The 21,459-nt window shown below is 42.0% G+C and overlaps 1 protein-coding gene across 1 annotated transcript in view; it reads right to left on the bottom strand.

Annotated features, from left to right (window-relative positions):
• STPG2 (sperm tail PG-rich repeat containing 2) overlaps nucleotides 1-21,459 on the bottom strand; it is a 3,054,419-nt gene that overhangs the window by 2,147,273 nt on the left and 885,687 nt on the right. The window contains exon 6 of the mRNA XM_044066272.1: nucleotides 2,932-3,043. Coding sequence (XP_043922207.1) covers nucleotides 2,932-3,043 — 112 coding nt within the window. The remainder of the gene's footprint in view (nucleotides 1-2,931; nucleotides 3,044-21,459) is intronic.

The raw sequence follows: 21,459 nt of genomic DNA, 5'->3' as shown, positions 1-21,459 counted from the left end.
CTGAAATGATCTCTGCTTCTTGTTATTTCCTTCTGGCTATCTCATTTTATCACCTTGTTTCCAAAAGAAGGCTGATTTTGTTCATTTGGCTTTTTTGTGAAAGAGGGAGATTTGTATTGGTGTACATGAAAAATCTTAGAAACTCTGCAAATTAATTCCCCCTTTTATCATATTTCTGAGAACCTGGACAGTAGATGAGCTAAAAAATACGACCTTATCTAAAGCATTTCAGACTTCATCTCATCAGCAAACTTTTGGTTCTGTGCCCAAGCATATCCACTCAAAGCAGTGGCTCTAGACAGTATCTGCACAACCATACACATTCTTCAAAGCATGTTTAGATACTTGGGAGAGGGGAGGAATAGTTTGATTAAAAAAACAAACTTTCCTTTGTAGGAAGAGCGAAAGCCAAGTCTGTCAGACTGTCCATATGTCAAATCATAAATTTCCACATATATGTCTGGTAGCTCAGAATTTTGAAAGCTAAAGTGGAAGAAGAAAACATTCACTTAAATATGTAGTTCAATACATTGCTTCCATGTCACCAACATTTAAGGATTTGTATTAAGGAGCAACTTGTTGAGAGCATGAGGTGCAGTAGAAATCACTGCTGGATCATATCGAAGGTGAGAAAAAAGAAATGTGTTAGCCTGAGGTATCTTATACAGTTTATTTGTTTTTTAAGGGACTGATGGCTGGGTATCAGGATGATTACAGACAGCATTTAAGACATCCTCCAAGGCTGGTAATATAGGAGAAATGGGAGAAGAATGAGGTGTGTCCATTTGTAAAATTTCATAGTATTTCCTCATCTCAGGGGGTAGCATGTATTTGTTCCCATAAAAATACCTCATTAATTCTGGCTATAGTCTGATTAAAAGAAAATTTCTCCACAAGCAAATAGTAATTAATATTTTCTTCACATTCAGAGAGATGGGCTTGGGAATTTGTAGGAAAAGAAGCCCTATCTATGTGAAAGTCAGAATTTTTGGATCCAGTCTCTTCATAAATTAGTTTACAGGTTGTGGCCACCTGTAATGGCTTCTGTGTACCAGTATTCAGTGTCTGTAATGCCAGCCTTGCCAAGGTAAGGAACTCATCTTTTTTAACACTAATTACCTCTACAGGAAAAACAATGTTTAATCTTTTTTATTTTTCTTAATAGGTGGAAGAAGACCAACTTGAAGGAGGAATGTCTGCCCAGTCTAATGGTCTCGCCTCAGTTACCCTGAAAAGGATATCACGAAGTATCTCCCAGATGCAGAGAAGATGGTTCTCCCAGGCCCATCTAGCCACTGGGACAGCTAAAGAGGATGTGGTTGACCCTTGGTTCTTGATGTCTGAAAAGACTACAACAGTGAAAGCTGGAGAAGTAAGTTATTAAGTGGTCAGTGTTATAACCAATAGCCACTGCAGGTTCATCCATTGTTGGCTGAGGCTTAGACTGAGTCCATGACAATGGCAAGGACTCCTTGGTAAGTGATTTTTTTTTTCTTTCTAGGTACATTGGGAGAAGAACCAGCCAGGTGGTGTAAGGCTTTTTTTTGAGGAAGCTGCCAGCTTGAACTGACAGCGAAAACGCTTTTATTTTGATTAATAAAGCTGCGTTCAGTCATTGTTAGAAAGTATTCTGCATCTTTTTGGGTGACTTCCAGGACGTACTACTGACTGCTCACTTCCAGGTTTGAATTTGTTTTAGTCTGTGTTGCCGTTTTTTTTCCATTTCAGAGAAGTAATCATATACCAGTAATTACATTATTATGAACTGCATTCAGCCAGTTAATTAACGTTTACTACGTCCAATTGCTTACAAAAATTCAAAGAACTAGGCCACGATTCAAAAGACTTGCTCTCAGTGTAGCAAAGTGAGCAAAGGTGTTTGGGAATCTGCTCCCCGTAGTATGTGTGTTTATAGATAGGCCCTACACTGAAGTAAGTCACTTACACTGAGAGCAGGTCTTTCAGAATCAGGGCAGACTTACTCTTTTGGAATCTGGCCCCTAGATTAAAAAGACCTGTTAAATATATATTTTCCTGAATTATATGCAACAAATGTAGCAACACTGCCAAACAAATAAAACAAAATAGAATATGAAAATGTCACAGAAGAAATAAAATGAGAATTACTTGTCCAAAAATGTTATATGTTATTCTCCACATTCTCCAATGACAATCTTGCAAAATATTTTAAATTTTTATTATTAATCATATGCACGAGTAAAGTAAAAAGAAATGCAAGCTGTAGAAATATTTCAAAAGAAACCGAAAGCAGCCAAAATTTTTGTTTAACTGAATACCATTTGCCAGACTACTGTGAGTGTGGATTTATTAATGATGGATGTCATTTTCTGAACAGCTTGTGCTATTTACAATACTTAGAAATTTAGCGTTAAAGGGTTACATCTACTCTGTGTATGCCATATTCACTACATTTCAAACATTTACAAAAAATCTAGAAAGTTGGGAGTATATACAGTAGCAATGTACACTGTACCTTCACAGAACCAGTCATCTTAATAGTAGTAACAATAATAATAATTATAATGTCTGCAAAATGACAACATTCCTAACTGCTGGCCTACAAGTAACACATGTACACATAATATATCTGATGAAATGTCAAGTGAAACATGTTTTCTAGAAATCCTCTCTAAAATATATTGTTATTCAATGATCTAGCTAAGTGGGATATAAACTATTTCATATAAATTACAATATTGACACTAATTTGTTATGTAAATATCTCTATGTATAGCGCAAAGAAACTGGACATTAATATTTCCTTATGAAATTTCCAAATTTTTCTGAGCTGCTATAAATTGTAACCTACTGTACTTGATTGTTATTTCTGCATAGTTCTTTAAAGCTTGTGGTTGCAGACCAATAGTAAATTATCTCTTAAGTGCTACAAAATGGCTGAACTGGTTTTACCTTCTTTTCTTCTTGCAATCCTATTACTTCATAATAACGTGGAATGAAGGGCTCATATTTCTTCTTGTCCTCACTCTTGATGTTGACATTCTCATAATGCAGTGCATTTTCCCTTCAGAAAGTTTAGCAAGAGATTTATGAGTCATTCATTTAAAGTGCAAGGACATCAACATAATCATAAGTGAAAGCTTCCACATGAATGTTTCATGTAACTATCCACAATTTCTAATGAAGTCTAATGTTGCTAATAAACAAATTTAAAAAAAAACTCAAGACAGCATACAGCATGTACAAGGCAAATGATTAGTGACAGCAAGCCTTTCTGACAGTTGCAGTTCTATTCATTAAATGTATTACTCTTGTTAAATCTGCACTTTGTCCTTCATGAATGGAACATCATCAGTCCTCATCATTCTTTCAGTAAAAGCAGAAACTGCAAAACTAAAATACGTTTACAACCTTAAACACATGAGTACATACATCTATCTATATCTATATATATATATATATATATATATATATATATATCTATATATATATATATATATATATATATATATATACATTCATACACACATATACACACACACACACACTCACAAAAACAGACATGCATGCACACCTGCGAATGCATGCATGCATGCACACCCACACACACAGGTGCACACACATTGTCACATGCACCCATACACACATGAGTATAAGCATACGCATGTACATACACCCACATGCAAACACACACACACCCATAAGCACATGCATAAGAACAAGCACACACATAGGAAATATGCATACACACACAAACAGACACACACACACACACACACACACACACACACACACACACACACACACACACACAAACATGCACACATTCGCATGCACAAAGTACTATCTTCTGTTACATTTAACTGGCAGCTTGATAGACTATACAGAAACACTAGAAGCTCTATTTGTGCTTCCTTTTATTTATGTGAAATTAGATGGCAACTTCTTAGAATGAAAATAGGGTGTCATTACAATCATGCACACAGACACACAGCACTCCTGCAAGTCTGCTGCAAAAATGTTTCCATCCATCCAGCCACAACTCCTTTTCCCCATTTTGCACATACAGACATACATATACACATGCTCGTGTGACTGCATACATGCATGCATGCACAATCATCTAGAGCCAAAGTTCACACCTCCAGGTGGCTAGACCTGTCATAGCTATTCTTCCATACCACACATTTGCACCTATGTCCAATTTAGAGTGTCCAAAGTAGTTGCTAGATGTCTTTAGAATGTGGGAGGAAAATGCAGAACCAGGAGGAAACTCACACAAGCACAGAGAGGACATGCAGACTCCATACAGAAGTTACCCCAGGTGAAAATCAAACCAGACAACTTCTTACTCAAAACACCCATTAATTCTGTGGTTGACTCCTGTTGCATATGCAGGCACTATATTGTCTGGTGCACAGAGCAATACATATGATAAAATACAGAAGGCTGTTTTTGGGGTGCATTAAATTATGTGGAGACAACTGATTTCAGACCATCAATAGTAAGATTGCCTAGAAGGAGTCCCTTATGTAAAACTATTAGAAAATCCCTGTCATGACAAAATAATGGTTACTGATATAGACTTCAATATGTCCAAACTCTCTTCCCTTTCCATATTTGTACAACGAAAGCAGAAAAAAATCCTTTTACCAGACATTGAACAGTATGGGAGACAAGAGATCGGAGTGTCCATGTATAAAGTAGAGGTGAACTAGAATTAGCTATTACTTGTCTGTAATAATCTGTCTGTTACTGAGAGTTTCCACTGCACTTTTCTTCCACAGTTAAGCGATAAATACTAGACCACCCCATCCCAACAAAGCTCAAAAATGAAAACAAAGGGAGCTCTGCTTTAGCATAAAATGTAGGCAAATGAGAGTCTGATATCTTTTAGATTCTGTAAAACAATTGTACCATCCCTTGTGCCATTTATGTTACCTTAGTTGTTAACTCCTTAATGATGACTGTATTGTCTAATATCGGATGCACCATAGCTAGACTTTAAGGAAGAGTCAGGATAATGTGCAGTAAAATAGACTTTACACAAAAGTCTGCAACAGTCAAGTAATTATTCTGAAACATGCATAACAAATTGTACTATCTACTGGAAAAAACTGAAAACATGAATACATAGCAATTATATACTGACTGCGGACATAAACTCTACCACCCATCAGAAAAAAACCTTATGAAATCTCACATTTATATGTGTCACAAGAGAAAACAAATAACTTTTTGGCATGTTCTATCACAATTACATGGTTTAAACATTACTATTATCACCCCTTGCTTGATCCTTTATCACTCCCTGGTAGTATGCATCCAAACTTTGTCCCAGTTCAAAACACCATCACTGATCGATCTACTAATGCATGGAAGCTAGTTATGGGCTTAATAGTGGACCGTGTGAATGACAAAAATGTATGAAACAAATTACATCTTTACACAGCTCACTTTGCATTTATAAACTGTTTTGTCTTTGACCGAAACCTAACTGAAGTCACATGTTAAGGATATTTCTTTCTACCACCAGGATGTACTTCAGTCAGACAGAACTCATAATGATGCTGGACAGATCACTATTTTATACCATGATAATCTCATCTGCTCCATTATTGATCCAAATTTGTCTTACTCTGTCCACAGTGAATCATTGCTTGTTAATATTAAAATCAGTGAATTTAAATTTCTATTTGTAGCATGCATTTATCTTCCCCAAAGGTAAGAATGAAATGATTGCTGATGAATTGTATTGTTGGCTTTATAACCATATAAAATACAGTTATGAGAGTAAACTTACCATAACAGATGTTCTAATAGATCACTGCTGCATTAGGGTTATATCTTGCCCAGCATTAACCACCATCCAACTTTCAAAGCTTCAGGGTGCCTTCCATGCACTCTGACTGCCAGGGGCTCAAGCAGAGCCATATTAAAGGGCAGTAAGGGTGTAAAAAGCTTCAAAGCTTTCCTGCCTCAAGAAGGAAGACTTTAGCTCTGAAAGGAAAAATGTTAAGAAAGGAAAAGCAATAGTAAAACATATGTAACTAATAGTATATACATGGTATATACATCTACACCCTGACAACACTTCAAAAACAAAACAAGGGCTGGAGGCAGGGACAGCATACTGCAACAGTGATCTATTAGAATAAATTGTTATACAGCTGTACTATGTTCTTCATATTGATCACTTCTACAGTAGCCTAAGCTATATGGGTAGATTACCATAGTTTAGGAACATGCAAGGAGAAGGAGGTAGGAGAGGAAATTCAAGAATTTAGGAGCCCCTTAAGAATGATCCTAGCAAAGTTCATTCTGGACTTGGAAAATGAATCCAGTTTGTAATGCTTTGTGAAAGTATGTACAGGGGACTAAGTTACTGCTTCTAGAATACTTCTTGAGTCTACCCCTTTCCAAAAAGCCACAGAAGAAGCCAAAGCCATTACTGATTGGGTCCTTACCCTGCCAGGATGTGGCTCGGGACAACCATCTAGAGATTGTCTTCTTTGACACTGGATGTCCTTTTCTCTTACCTTCATAGAAGACAAATAGCTTTTTGGTTTCCAGAAGGATTTTATCATATAGGTAGTATCAGTGTTGCCTATGGACATCAAGATCATGTAGGATTCTTTCTCCCTTGTTTTTAGATTCTGGAAAGAATAAAGGGAAATTAACAGATTGGCTCAAAAAAAAAACTCTAAAACCACTTTATGCATAAAAGAAAGATGTATTCTCAAATAAACCCTGTCCTTCTTGAAAATGAGGTACAACTGACCCACCATATGAGTTTGTATCTTGGATAAACTTCTTGCAGAGCTCAGAGCAATAAGCAACACAGTTTTCCAAGTCAAGAACTTAAAATCAGCCTGATTAGCTGGTTCAAATGAAGGAATTTTCAGTTTTTCAAGCATAAAGTTAAAATTGCAATGAGGAGCCACCTTTATGTTAAGTGTATGGGTATGTAAATCCCCTTTCAAAAACTGCTTGACTTCGTACAGCTAGAAAGGGGGAGTCTAATTAGGGGCAGACATTCAAAAATGGCTAAACAATGAATAAGCATATAAAATACAGTTATGAGAGTAAACTTACCATAAATAGAAGTTATGTTCTTACCATAACGTTCCATGTTAGTTGTCTTCTTCTCGCCTTCTTCTTGCTGGATGGGTTCGGAGCCGACCTCGGCCCGACTCGCCACTCTAAAAGCTCGAGAGTTGGTTCCACCGGCTCGAGGCTCCCCTTATATCCCACAATGCTAGGCGAGAGTTACCTCAGATCTCGTTTGTAAGCTAACCCCAGCTTATAATAGTAACAGAATAACTGTAAAACAGAGTCCACCTCTAACAACAGGAAGAAAGAAGGGTGACCTACATCCTGAACCAGGAAATATGCATAATAGCATATGTCTAAGAAAGAGGTGGTAGAAAGAGAGGTCACAATCAGAACTCCTCAAGGTCTGACCAGGCCAGGGGAAGGAGGGTGGGACGCAAGAAGAAGACGAGAAGAAGACAACTAACATGGAACGCTATGGTAACAACATAACTTCTATATGTTGTTGTCTATCTCACCTTCATTCTTGCTGGATGGGACCGCCCCTAGCACCTTGTCCCGGTGGCCTAACGGAACAGACTCCTGAGAACAGTGGAACCAAAGTTAGCTCTATGCCTAGAAGCTAAATCCAACTTATAATGAGAAATGAAAGTGTGAGGAGTAGCCCAAGTAGCTGCACAAATGGTGTCGATAGACAGTCTGTCTTGAAGGCTAAAGAAGTAGCCAAAGCTCTGGTGGAATGAGCCTTAGGTTTATCAGGCAGCTTTTGATGTCTAATTTCATATACAAGGGAAATCAAAGATGTTAGCCATCTGGATAATGATACCTTTGAAACTGAAAGTCCCTTTCTGCTCTCCGCATAGGAGACAAACAGCTGATCAGATTTTCTGAACTGTTTAGTTCTATCCAAGTAGTACCTCAATTGACGGTGAACATCCAGGCAGTGTAATTTTTGTTCAGACCTATTGGAGTATTCTGGAGTAGATCAATGCTTTGATTTAGATTTGACGTCGAGACCACTTTAGGCAAAAAGGACGGGTTAGTTCGTAAGGATACTCTGTCCTTATGAAAAAAAAAGATAAGGAGGACGACAGCTGAGTGCTTGAAGCTCTGAAACTCTTCTAGCTGATGTAATAGCTACCAGAAAAAGAGTTTTCCATGATAATAATTTTAAAGAACAGGAGACTGCAGGTTCGAAAGGGGGAAGAATCAAAGAAGCAAGAACTAAATTTAGGTCCCAAGGAGAAGGAGGATTTCTTATAGGAGGTCTGAGAAGAAAAACTCCTTTCAAAAAGGCTTTGCAGAGCTTGTGGGACATTAGGGCAGATTCAGAAATACCCACATGAAAATTAGAAATAGCTGCCAATTGAACTTTAAGTGTAGAGGGAGATGAACCTGCATGGAAGAGTTCAGCTAGAAAATCAAGGACTAGTTGGATGGAAGCAGTGAAAGGATCTATGTCCTTTCCTTGAGCCCAATATGTGAAGCGCTTCCACTTACTCAAATAAATCTTCGAGTGGAAGATTTATGGGAAGCTATCAAAATATCTCTAACAGAGTGAGATAATTGAGGAAGCCTGGCTAAGGTTGGAACTGGAGGAACCAAGCAGTGAGGTTCAGAGAGGGAGGGAGCGATGAAACTGACCCGACTGATGGATCAAAAGATCTGGAACTAGGTCCAGATTCCACGGTCGCCCAAGAGAAAAACGATGTAGAAAGGGGAACCACACTTGTTGAGGCCAGTAAGGAGCAATGAGGATCAATGAGGCCTTCTGAGCGATAGCTTTCTGTATTACTTGAGAGATCAGTGGGAAAGGGGGAAATGCATACAGAAGTCCCCGGGCCAAACTTGGACTAGAGCGCCTCTGCTGGGTTGGCCTGGTAAAGGGAATAGAGTGAAATATTCTCTGCACTTGCTGTTTTGGGGAGTAGCAAAGATCGCAGCAAGGCTGACCCCACTTGAAAAAATTTCTCTCACTACCGAGTCTTTCTGAGCCCACTCGTCAGGCATGAGTTTAGCTCTGCTCAACTTGTCCGCATTTTGATTCGACTTCCCGGGATGTGCGTTGCTATCAGAAACCGCTGAGAAGAAATCGCCCATTGCCACAGTCTGAGTGCTTCTCGACACAGGGGGTATGAACAGGTAGCGCCTTGTATGTTGATGTACTACAGTACAGACATATTGTCTGTCTGGATTGCAATCGCTCCCAAGGGAAGAGAGTCTTGAAGGGCTTGCAACGCTAAAAGCACTGCTCTCATCTCCAGAACATTTATGTGCAAGTGGCATTCGCTTGGTTGCCATGTGCCCTGGACCGCCCTGCCCTGATAATGCCCCCCACCCGATCAGGGAGGCATCCGCTGTCAGAGTAGCAACCGGAGGAGGTGGAACAAAGGGTCTTCCGACAAGAGCTGAGGGGAAGTCATCCACCACATGAGATGATTTTGCACGCTTGCGTGATCATAATGGTGTGAGACATTGGAAGTTGCTGGTATGACCATTGAGTAAAGAGCATCCATTGAAGGATCCGCATGTGGTATCTGGCTAATGGAAGCAGAGGTATGTTCACTGCCATAATTCCCAACACCTTCAGAACTAACCTGGCTTTGATTCTGTTGTTGTTGAAAAGGAGTGATACCAATTTGTGAATGTCTGTTATTCTCTGATGTGTTAGTCTTGCAGACATGTTTATTGTATCTAGATTTGCGCCTATGTAGGTAATAGTACGACAAGGCGACAAAACAGACTTTTCGCACTTATTGAAATACCCAGCTTTTGACAAACGCGAAAAGTGTAATCTCTGGCCATCAGAAGGAGATGCTTGGTGGGAGCTGTGAGGAGCCAGTCGTCCAAATATGGAAACACCTGGAATCCTTGTCGCCTCAGGTGAGAAGCTACCACTGCCATGCATTTGGTAAACACCGGGGCAGTGGTGAGACCAAAGGGCAGGGCCCTGAACTGAAAATGACTGGTTCCCAGCCTGAAGCGGAGGAATCTTCTGGAGCCGCCTGTTCATTTTATGTGATAGTACGCATCCCGAAGGTCTATAGAGCACATCCAGTTTCCTTTGCCCAAAAGGGGAAGGATGGATTGCAGCGTGACCATCCGAAATCTTGTTTTCTTGACTGATCTGTTCAAGGCACTGAGATCCAAAATTGGTCTCCAGTCCCCTGTTTTCTTTGGAACTAAAAGAACCTTGAGTAGATTCCGGTTCCTTGCTGGTCTGCTGGAACTGGCTGAATTGTTTTGCAAGCAGTTTTGAAATCTCCAAAACTGCTAGATCCCTTTGAGCGGGTGGAACATCTGGAAGGGATTTTTTGACTGATTTGGAAAGCGAAGGAAGGGATAGAATAGCCTTCGAAATGATGGACTGTACCCATTTGTCTTGAGTCAGGATAGCCAGGCTTCTGGGTACAGTGACAATCTTCCCCGACTGCCTCCGAAGATGGGCAGTCGGGCAACACCTCAGGGATGCTGAAAGGGCTTGTCAGGGAAGGCTTCCCGATTGCCCTGGTTCTGCGGACCCCCCCTGCCCCTAGGGCGACGTCTACCATTGTTATTCCCGCCTCTGCCTCTGGCGGGGAAACGACTCTGTCGCCAGGCTTAAGTCCCTTGAGATTGTTTACGAACCACATCTTTCCACCTTTCTGGCCTTTGAGGTAAGGCCTGGAAGGAGTAGAAAAATGGACTCTGACGGCAGAAAGGGTCTTGCCATCAGTCTCGCACCTAGTCAAGGTTTCTTTCACTTGAGGACCAAAGAGGGATGATCCATCAAACGGGGAGTTCGTGAAAGACGTCTTGAAGGGGTCCGCAAAATTGCATAGCCGCATCCAGGCATGCCTACGTAAGGCCACACCTGTCCCTGCGGCTCTGCTCGCTCCATCAGCCGCGTAAGAAAGAAGGCGCATGGAGGAGTTGGTTATGGAGTTAAGGGTAGCCAGCTGCGTGTTCATCTTATCTTGGAAACCCGCAGCTGTAGGGTTTTTTAACATTTCACTCGCTTCCTTGATCAAGTCCCTTTGAAGACGAGTAAAATGGCACAGGTAGTTCAGCTTAACGCATGGTAAAAGTCGCTGACGAGAACATCCGCTTCCGCATCTGTCCATGGACCTAGATTCCTTGTTAGGTGGATGGACAGGTACTGAAGGATCAGCTAGCTCCTTCTTAGTGGCAGCAGCTACCACCATAGCATCCACAGAAACTCCTTTAGTTAAAAACTGTTTGTCTGCTGGAGCTGTTATGAACTTGGAGGGTCTCCTAGGAGTGGGGTCCACTGAATCAGGAGCCGTCCATGCCTTCTTAGCAACCACCTGCATGAGGGGGTCGAAGGGGGGGGACACCCAGGAGGTGGAAGGACGAGAGCCAAACGCCTCAAGATACACAGATTCGTCCTCCGAAGGGTTGAGGGCTGGCCAATTTCCCCTCTGTTTCAGGATCTCCAGAATGTCTGCAAATGAGACATCTTCAGAAGAGGAACGGGGGGAACCCTCAGAATCATCCAAATCTGTGTCTGATGTGATGGACTCAGGTGAGTCAATGTGTTTCCTCTTACACTTCCTCTTCCGAGGGGCCTCTTCTGCCAAATCAGGAGAGGCCTCGAAGAGGATGAAATCCCACAGGGGGGTTCCTGAGGAGCTGGCTCTCTGCGGTCCAGGATGAGGGAGTGAGTCGACTTAGCCTGAGGCACCGTAGAGGGTGGGGCGGACGGAGCCGACTGTGGAGTAGAGCCAGGCTCTAACACACTCCGCATGACCTCGAATGCACCCCTGTCAGGCAGAGCCAGAGGTCCCCGCCCGAAGCTAAGAACCCCTCGGCACCGACAGTGATGGCTCCGAGGCCGATGTTGGAGCCGAACTCACCAGCCGGGCACCGAGAGGGAGAGGGGTCGGACAAGGGTCCGATGCCACTCACCCCCTCAGAGCCGACGAGGGAAGTCCGGCGCCGAGATTCTTCCAAGGAAGAAAACGGAGCCGACGACGGAGCCGAAGACAATTGTATCGGCTCCGACGCTATCACAGTCTCGGTTCCGGCGCAACCCGCCCGAGCTCAAGAGAGTCGAAGGAGGAATATGTTGCTGGACCGGGCAGGCATCCACTGATGAGTCGGGCTCTGAAGCATCTGGGCCAGTGCCTCGGACTTAAGAAGTAGACTCACTACCCTCTGAAGGTCATGATCCGACAGCCTCGATGACCTAGAGGAGTGAGATCTTTGGCCCGCTCAGACAGCAGGGGAGATCCTGGAGCCGAATGAACGGAGCCAAGAGATGGTGACCTGGACCTCTTCCTAGTTGTCGGCTCCGAAGGTCTGGTCGGAGCCGACACGGAACTTATTACCTCGGCCCGCGGGAGCCGAGGGAGCCACAGAAACTGTGGACTGAGACTTATCGGCTCCAGCCGGAGCCGATAAAGGCAGAGGTTGAGAAACCTTAGGTCTCGGCTCAGTAGTCGGAGCCGAAGACCTAGATGCCTTAGAGGGCTTCCCTGTTGAAACAGATAGGGAATCCTCTGGCTTGAGTAAGCCTCTTAGTATCAATTTATTTTTTCTTTCCTGCAGGACCCTGGGGCTGAAGCCATGGCACACAGCACAGGAGTCCTGCAGGTGCAAAGGCCCCAGACAGTAGACACAAGAAGGAGATAAAAATTTCTCTAAACTAAGGGAAATAAGTAAATATATTAAAAATAAAGGGGTTTTGAAAGACTAAATTACACAAGAAAAAGTCACTTACCAAGAACCGGTAGAAAACCAACCTCGAAGCTGTAGCGGCAAACGAGATCTGAGGTAACTCTCGCCTAGCATTGTGGGATATAAGGGGAGCCTCGAGCCGGTGGAACCAACTCTCGAGCTTTTAGAGTGGCCGAGTCGGAGCCGAGGTCGGCTCCGAACCCATCCAGCAAGAATGAAGGCGAGATAGACAACTTAACATCAGATGTTCTAATAGATCACTGCTGCATTAGGGTTATATCTTGTCCAGCATTAACCACCATCCAACTTTCAAAGCTTCAGGGTGCCTTCCATGCACTCTGACTGCCAGGGGCTCAAGCAGAGCCATATTAAAGGGCAGTAAGGGTGTAAAAAGCTTCAAAGCTTTCCTGCCTCAAGAAGGAAGACTTTAGTTCTGAAAGGAAAAATGTTAAGAAAGGAAAAGCAATAGTAAAACATATGTAACTAATAGTATATACATGGTATATACATCTACACCCTGACAACACTTCAAAAACAAAACAAGGGGCTGGAGGGCAGGGACAGCATACTGCAACAGTGATCTATTAGAATAAATTGTTATGTTACGTTTGCTTACACAGCTGTACTATGTTCTTCATATTGATCACTTCTACAGTAGCCTAAGCTATATGGGTAGATTACCATAGTTTAGGAACATGCAAGGAGAAGGAGGTAGGAGAGGAAATTCAAGAATTTAGGAGCCCCTTAAGAATGATCCTAGCAAAGTTCATTCTGGACTTGGAAAATGAATCCAGTTTGTAATGCTTTGTGAAAGTATGTACAGGGGACTAAGTTACTGCTTCTAGAATACTTCTTGAGTCTACCCCTTTCCAAAAAGCCACAGAAGAAGCCAAAGCCATTACTGATTGGGTCCTTACCCTGCCAGGATGTGGCTCGGGACAACCATCTAGAGATTGTCTTCTTTGACACTGGATGTCCTTTTCTCTTACCTTCATAGAAGACAAATAGCTTTTTGGTTTCCTGAAGGATTTTATCATATAGGTAGTATCAGTGTTGCCTATGGACATCAAGATTATGTAGGATTCTTTCTCCCTTGTTTTTAGATTCTGGAAAGAATAAAGGGAAATTAACAGATTGGCTCAAAAAAAAACTCTGAAACCACTTTATGCATAAAAGAAAGATGTATTCTCAAATAAACCCTGTCCTTCTTGAAAATGAGGTACAACTGACCCACCATATGAGTTTGTATCTTGGATAAACTTCTTGCAGAGCTCAGAGCAATAAGCAACACAGTTTTCCAACTCAAGAACTTAAAATCAGCCTGATCAGCTGGTTCAAATGAAGGAAGTTTCAGTTTTTCAAGCATAAAATTAAAATTGCAATGAGGAGCCACCTTTATGTTAAGAGTATGGGTATGTAAATCCCCTTTCAAAAACTGCTTGACTTCGTACAGCTAGAAAGGGGGAGTCTAATTAGGGGCAGACATTCAAAAATGGCTAAACAATGAATATTGATAGATGAATAAAATGGTTTACTATCAAAATCATGAAAAGGGTGCATTTATCAATCTGCACTGTACCACGAACTCTAGTACTAAGGCTGACCACATATGTGTGAATGCACAGTGCATTTGCTGAACCGGAGACTCGAAAACATGAAGGTTTGGCCACACAAGAGTCAGTCAACTGTTATTCGACATCCCTTGTTCACTGAACCTTCAATCGTAAACCAACAAAGATAATCCACAGCATTATAACCAACAAAAACCTAAAACCAGGGGCATCTGGGCCTCAAATAGTTCCTGGATCCTAATATGGCACCAACTAGAAGATCTCTTCCACTTACACATGCATGATTTAAGAGCAGGTCTTTTAGGCTCCTTTAGTACCTGCTGCATGTCCCCAGAAAAAAGGTCCCAAAGGACATCAAAACTCTATCTTCCAGGTAGTCAACTGAAGTATTTTTAGGTTGGGGTGCATAAAACAACCTCTGTCTTGTGTGACTATACCCAGTCTGCGAGAAAGCTTGTGGAAATTGCCCTTGGCCAAATTTCAAAGAAGGGAAAAGCACTATTGCCTGGAGCAAAAGGGACTAACCACCACAGTTTTTGGAGAGTCATTCTGGATCTTTAGAAGAACCCTTAGAATCAGGGAAAAGGGTAAAAAAGCATATAAGAGTATTCCAGTCTATGGGAATGAGAAGTCATCTACCTGCCTGACCTATTTGCAAAGAATACTGGAACAGAATTTGTTTAACTGTCTGTCTTGAAAGGAGGAAAATGGATATGTCTGTCTGAAGTGTTCACCATGGTTGGAGCAATTCCTGGAAGACCTCTGGGGTAATTTCCATTTCTGAGGGTCTGTCCTGGTTCTGCTCAACTTGTCTGCTACAACATTTTGCTCTGACAGAATGCATGTGGTCTGTAGAGTCAAACTGAGCTGCCACCTCCCAGGCCATCATAACAGGACTGAAAAGAGGGTAGGATGCCCCCTATTTATCTGTATACCACATCACGGTGGTGTTGTCTGTGATAACCTGAAGGGGTCCTGGGGAACAGAGATGATTTAAGGCTTTCAAAGCAGTGACTACAGCCAGAATGTTTTTGACACTTTTGCATGTCCTGCTTGTTTACAGACTTTGCACTTTCATTCCTTTGGATATAGCCCCTCCCTCCCCTGCTGTAACATACTGAAGGGGAGGCAGAAGAGAGAAGGGAAGTCTTGGTCTGAGACAGAAATGCTGTTTCCACCACAATATCTCCCTTACATATACTCCAGTGTGGGAACCTGAACATTTGACTTTTTCTCATGAAAGTCTGGCCAAGGGAATCATGAGAATCATACAGGCCATGAAACCCAGAATCCTAAGGAATTTATTGGTAGAGACCAGAGTTTGGTTGGAAAAGTTCAGGAACATTTCCCTGAATAGTTCTACTTTGTGTAGTGGATGAAAAGCTCTACCTAGGGTAGTATCAAGAAAAAAATATTCAGTCTCAAGGGATGATAGATGATTTTTGTAAGTTCACTTGAAACCCCAGAATGAGCAGGAGTTTCTTAACTCAATTCAGATAACTGACAATTGGAGTAACAGTCTGCAAATATAAGACAATTGTCCAGATATGGAAAGATGTGAATATCTTAAAGTTTGCAATAAACAATTACTGTAGCCAGGCATTCTGTAAATACCCTTGATGCAGTAGACTGACCCAAAGGTAAGACAAAGAAGTGATAATGTACGCCAAACACAGAAAATCTTTAAAAAAATGAAATTTTGCTAATTGGAAAGTGATGGTAAGCATCTTTTAAGTTTAACAATTCCATAAAATTGAGTAATTGAGTAAAAGGAATAAGAGGTAACAGTGTTTGAGGGTATAACATTTTAAACTTTGGAATCCTGACAAAGAGATTGAAAAAGGAAAGGTTTAGGACTATGTTCATCATTATGATCAAAGCTGCAGTAGCCTTAGCTATACGAATAGAGTTACCAAATCCTAGAAGCACTGGGAGGAAGAAGAAGGGTCCATGACCCCCTATAAAATAGTCCTAGCAAAACCTGTCGTAGACCTAAAAAATAAATCTAGTGTATAGTGCTTTGTAAATATATGCATTGAAGACCAAATTGTTGCTTCTAGAATACTTCTAGAATACAACCCTTTTCAAAAAGTGATAGATGAAGCCAAGGCCCTGGTAGAGTGAGCCTTGATCCTGCCTGGAATAGTTTTGTTGTGGTGGGAATAACAAAGGGTAAATAACAGGAGATGACCATTTAGAAATAGTTTGCTTTGACACAGGTTGACATGTCTTACCAATACAAGAAATAAACAGCTAAACAGACAGTCTGAAAGATTTAGTTCTGTCAAGATAGTATTCGAGTTCTCTGTGGACCTTCAAAGCATGAATTATCCTTCCACCCACATTTTTAGGTTCTGGAAAGAATACAGGAAATGGAAATATTGGCTTTTGACAAACTTCTATATCACTTTAGGCATAAAAGAAGGATTAGTTCTCAAAGAAGCCCTATACTTATTGAAAATGAGATAAGGCTGATCCACATAAGAGTTTGCAACTCAGATACTCTTCTTGCAAAGGTCAAAGCAATGAGTAAGGTGGTGTACCATGTCAATAACCTCACATTAGTCTGATGAGCTGGTTCAAATGGAGCAAGTGTTAGCTTTGCTATCACAAAATTAAGACCCAATGGAATTTCCACTGGTTTTTTGGAGGCTTCATATGCAGAACCCCTTTGAAAAACATTTTGACATGTGACTGCATTGAAAAAGGGCAGACATGCTGAAATGTTTGAGAAATGAACCTTGACTGAGGAGGAAGACTGGCAATAGTATAATAACTAACACAAATACTGTAAAAAACAGAGGAACAATGGTCATCAATGCATGCTGGTTGTTGTGTTGGCACAAGCTATAAACACTTTTCCATTTGCTAATATATGATTTTCTAGTATCAGGCTTTCTTGATCCATCAATAACTGCAACACCTCCTCATCAAAAAAGGTGCCTAAAAGGTATTGAAACCTATCATCCAGGCAGTCAATTATAGTTGCTTGGGGTCGGGGTGTATCAAACACCCCTGATCTTGGGTGAGTAGATGCAGTCTGTGATGAAGCTTGTGGTCGTTTCCCCTGCCCATTACAAAAAGATGGTGGAAAAAGAAGTTATGTCTTACCATGATAGTCCATCTGTGTACTTGATCTTCATGTGTTCTTGACTGTTGGGTGTCGGTTCAGATCCTCAGAACCAGTCCAGCTGTTTTACAGCTCGCGCCAGCCAAATATCTCTCGAGCTAATAGTCTACCCCACAATGCCCCTCTCCCATTTACCTCAGATTGAGTTTGCAGACTTATAGAAAGCCAGAAGTACCATGAGCCCATATGAAGAAGCCATATCCAAGGTGGACACTAATGATGCATCCAGGACAAGAGTTTACTCCCCCAGGAATTCATAGGAGGGGGAAGGAGGGTGGGATGCAAGAATAAATTAAGATCAACAACACAGATGGAACGTTATGGCAAGACATAACTTCTTTATCTGATGTTGTTAATCTTCATCTATTCTTGACTGTTGGGGCAGAGTCCCCATCTCCTTTAGATCCTGGGTGGCCCTATGGAAGGATATTCCTGAGACCCATAGAACCAAAGGAAGCTCTTCCCCTGGACACCAGATATAATTTGTAATGAATGATAAAGGTATGTGGAGTAGCCCACGTTGCTGCTGCACATATTTCATTCATGGAAGCCTTGGAATGGAAAACACAGAAGTGGCCATTGACCTGGTGGAATGTGGTCTCACTGGCGCAGGTAATTTGAAATTCTTTTTATTATATATGTAAGTAATACAAACTCTTAGCCATTTTGACAAGGTACTTTAAAAATGGACTTCCCTAATGTTGGGCTGGAGAAGGAAACAAACAACTGTTCTGATTTTCTAAATTCTTTAGTTCTGTTGAGATAGAAACAATTGCCTGTGAACATCCAACAAAGGTAGACAATACTCACCTTTGTTGGAAAAACTGGGGAAGAAAACAGGCAAGTCTATGGTTTGATTAACATTGGTCTCTGAGACTACCTTTGGAAGAAAGGATGAATTGGTTCTGAGTGAAACTCTATCCTTGTGAAAAATTAAGTAAGGGGATTTTGAGCATAAGGCCTGCATCTCAGAAACTTGTCTTGCTGAAGTTATAGCTATGAGGAAAAGTTTCCCAAGAACAAAAAGCAACAAAGACTGAAGAACAATTGTCAAATCCCTTGGTGGTAGGGAGTCTTTAAATGAAGTCTTCAAGTGCAGAGTCCCTTTGAGGAACACTTTACATAGTCTATGAGAAGTTAGAGGAAGGTCCCCAAAACCATTATGGAAATTAGAAATGGCAGATAATTGGACTTTAAGTGTAGAGACAGATGCCCCTTGATCAAAAAGAATAGTTAGAAATTCTAGAACTTTCTCCACCGGAACAGAGAAAGGATCAAAATCATTAACATGCACCCGTATTGAAAATCTCCTCCACTTACTAAGGTACAGTTTCCTAGTGGAAGGTCTATGGGAAGCCAGCAGAATTTTCCGCACCAGAGTAGGTATATCTTTATGCCTGGTGACTAGCAAAATTGCAGGAACCAAGCTGTCAGCTTGAGGTTTTGAAGGCTGGAGTGCACCAGTACCTGAGGGTGAGACAGCAGGTCTGGAACTGGGTCCATAATCCATGGACGGTGAACTAGATGAGGCCATAGGAAGGGGAACCAAATTTGTCGAGACCAGTAGGGAGCAATGAGGATCATTTTGCTTCTCAACCTGGCTGCTTTCTTGAGAAAAAGTGGGATTAGAGAGAGGGGGGAAATGCATAGAGAAGACCCAGGGCCAATCAAAGAAAAGAACATACCTCAGTGACTCCCCCTGAGGGGTGATGCAAAAAGGTCGCAGCAAGGCTGACCCCAGTGATGAAAAATCCTCCCAGCTATCTTGGAATTGACAAACCACTCATGAGCAGTGGAATGCATCTGCTCAGTTTGTCGGCTATTACGTTTGAACTCCCTGGGATGTGCATTGCTATCAGAAAGTGGTTGGAGGAAATAGCTCATTTCCACACTCTCAGGGCTTCTCGATATAGTGCATAGGACTTTATTCTGCCTTGTTTGTTGATGTACCAGACCACAGACATGTTGTCTGATTGGATCGCGATGGTCCCAAGGGGAGGACAGATTGAAAGGCCTATAATACTAGAAGCACTGCCCTCAACACCAGAACACTGATATGCAGGTTGGCCTCTATCAGGGACCAAGTGCCTTGGACTGTTTTCCCAGCTAATGCCCCCCAACCCATCTGGGAGGCATCAGTAGTCACTATGGTCTTGGGTTGAGGGAGGACAAAAGGACGGCCTAATGGGATTTCCTCAGACTCCATCCACCAGGATAGGTCTTTTTTGCAGCCGTTGGTGATTGATGATTAATATGGAGTAGTTCACTGGATGGATTAGAATAGGTCATTGTGATGCTAGAAGCCATTGTAGTAATGCATGTGGAATCTTGTTAATGGAACTAGAATAATGGTCGCTGCCATGGACCCCAACGTTTGAATGACCAGAAGCACTGGAACTTTGGTTTTGCAAAGAATGGGATGTACTTGGGATTTTATCTTCTGTAATCCATGTTGGGGAAGAGAGGTTATGCCAGAAATGGTGTTTTTGACAAGCTCCTGTGAATTCTAAATCTTGCAAGGGGCTTAGTTGAGATTTTGTTTGATTGACTGTGATTCCCAAGCTCAGGAACAAATGCAAAGTGAACTGCATTGCTAGAAGTAATAGATGCCTGGTGGGAGCGGTGATGAGCCAGTTTTCTAGATATGGAAACACGCAGAATTTGTGCAGTCTCGAGTGAGCTGTCACTGTTGCCATACATTTGGTGAACACCCTAGGGGCTGTGGTGAGACCAAAGGGCAGCACTCTGAACTGAAAATGACTGGCTCCCAGGTGAAAGCGGAGAAACCTACTGCAGCGCTTGTCCATTTTTATGTAGTAGTATGTGTCTTGAAGGTCTACAGAACGCATCCAATCATTTTTCTCCAAAAGGGGAAGTATAGATTGAACCATGAACATCCAGAATTTGGACTGTTGAACAAATTTGTTTAGAATGCTGAGATGTAGTATAGGTCTCCAGTCCCCTGTCTTTTTTGGGACTAAAAAGAATCTTGAGTAAAATCTGGATCCAATCTGGTCTGGTGGGACTTCTTGGATGACTCTTTTTTGTAGCAACTTTTGGATTTCTAAGACTGCTTGGTCTCTGTGATTGGGTGGAACATCTAGGAGACTTGTTAGTCTGGGATAAAGGGTGAAGGGGATAAAATAACCTCTGGTAATAATTCTCTGTACCAAGACATCTGTGATTATCTGCTGCCAGGCTTTCACATGCAGAGAAAATCTTCCCCTGACCGCTTCCAGAGGTAAGCAATCAGGCCCCCTTTTAGAAGTGCTGGTAGGGCTGGCCAGAGAAACAGACTCTGGAACCCTGATTCTGCAGGCCACCTCTGCCTCGGGGTCAACGTCTTCCATTAAAGCTCCCCCCTCTGTCCCGAGGGGAGCTCTCACCATATGTGTCTTGGAAAGCCCCTTGGGACTTTTTGAACCACATCTTCCCACTTCTCTGATTCCTAGCATAGGATCGTTGGAGGGCAGAAAAACATATGCTTACAACAGATAGGGTCTTCCCATCCTTCTCACACCTGGATAGAGTTTCTTTAACTTTGGGGCCGAACAAAGAAGATCTGTCAAAAGGAGCATTGACAATGGAGGACTTGAATGGCTCCACAAACTCACACAGACACATCCAGGCATGTCATCTAACACCAACGCCTGAACCAGCTGACCTGATCATCCCTTTGGCTGCATGTGAAATGACCCTCACGGATGAGTTGGAAATAGACTCCAGGGTAACTAACTGGAAGGCCACTTCTTCTTGGACCTTATCAGATACAGCTCCTGCTAGGGTGTCTGATAGTTCCTTGATCAGATCCTTCTGGGGCCTAGTAAAATGTGCCAAAAAATTCAAGGACCTTAAGATGAAGGTCAATGATGCATAGACCTGTTTTATAAATCTGTCCATGTCTCTAGACTCTGAGTTAGGGGGATGAACAGAGGAATTTTCTTTGGTGAGTTCCTTTATGCTGGCCACCACTACCACCATGGCATCTACTGCTAGGCCTTTAGCCCAATGTTGGTGGTCTTCAGGTGCAGAAAGGATCTTATCCAG

This window comes from Protopterus annectens, chromosome 3.part1 (genome assembly GCF_019279795.1).
Source record: "Protopterus annectens isolate FY-2018-M chromosome 3.part1, PAN1.0, whole genome shotgun sequence".
Classification (NCBI taxonomy): domain Eukaryota; kingdom Metazoa; phylum Chordata; order Ceratodontiformes; family Protopteridae; genus Protopterus; species Protopterus annectens.
The sequence above is the reverse complement of the archived record's forward strand: the minus strand, read 5'-3'. Positions and strand labels throughout refer to the sequence as shown.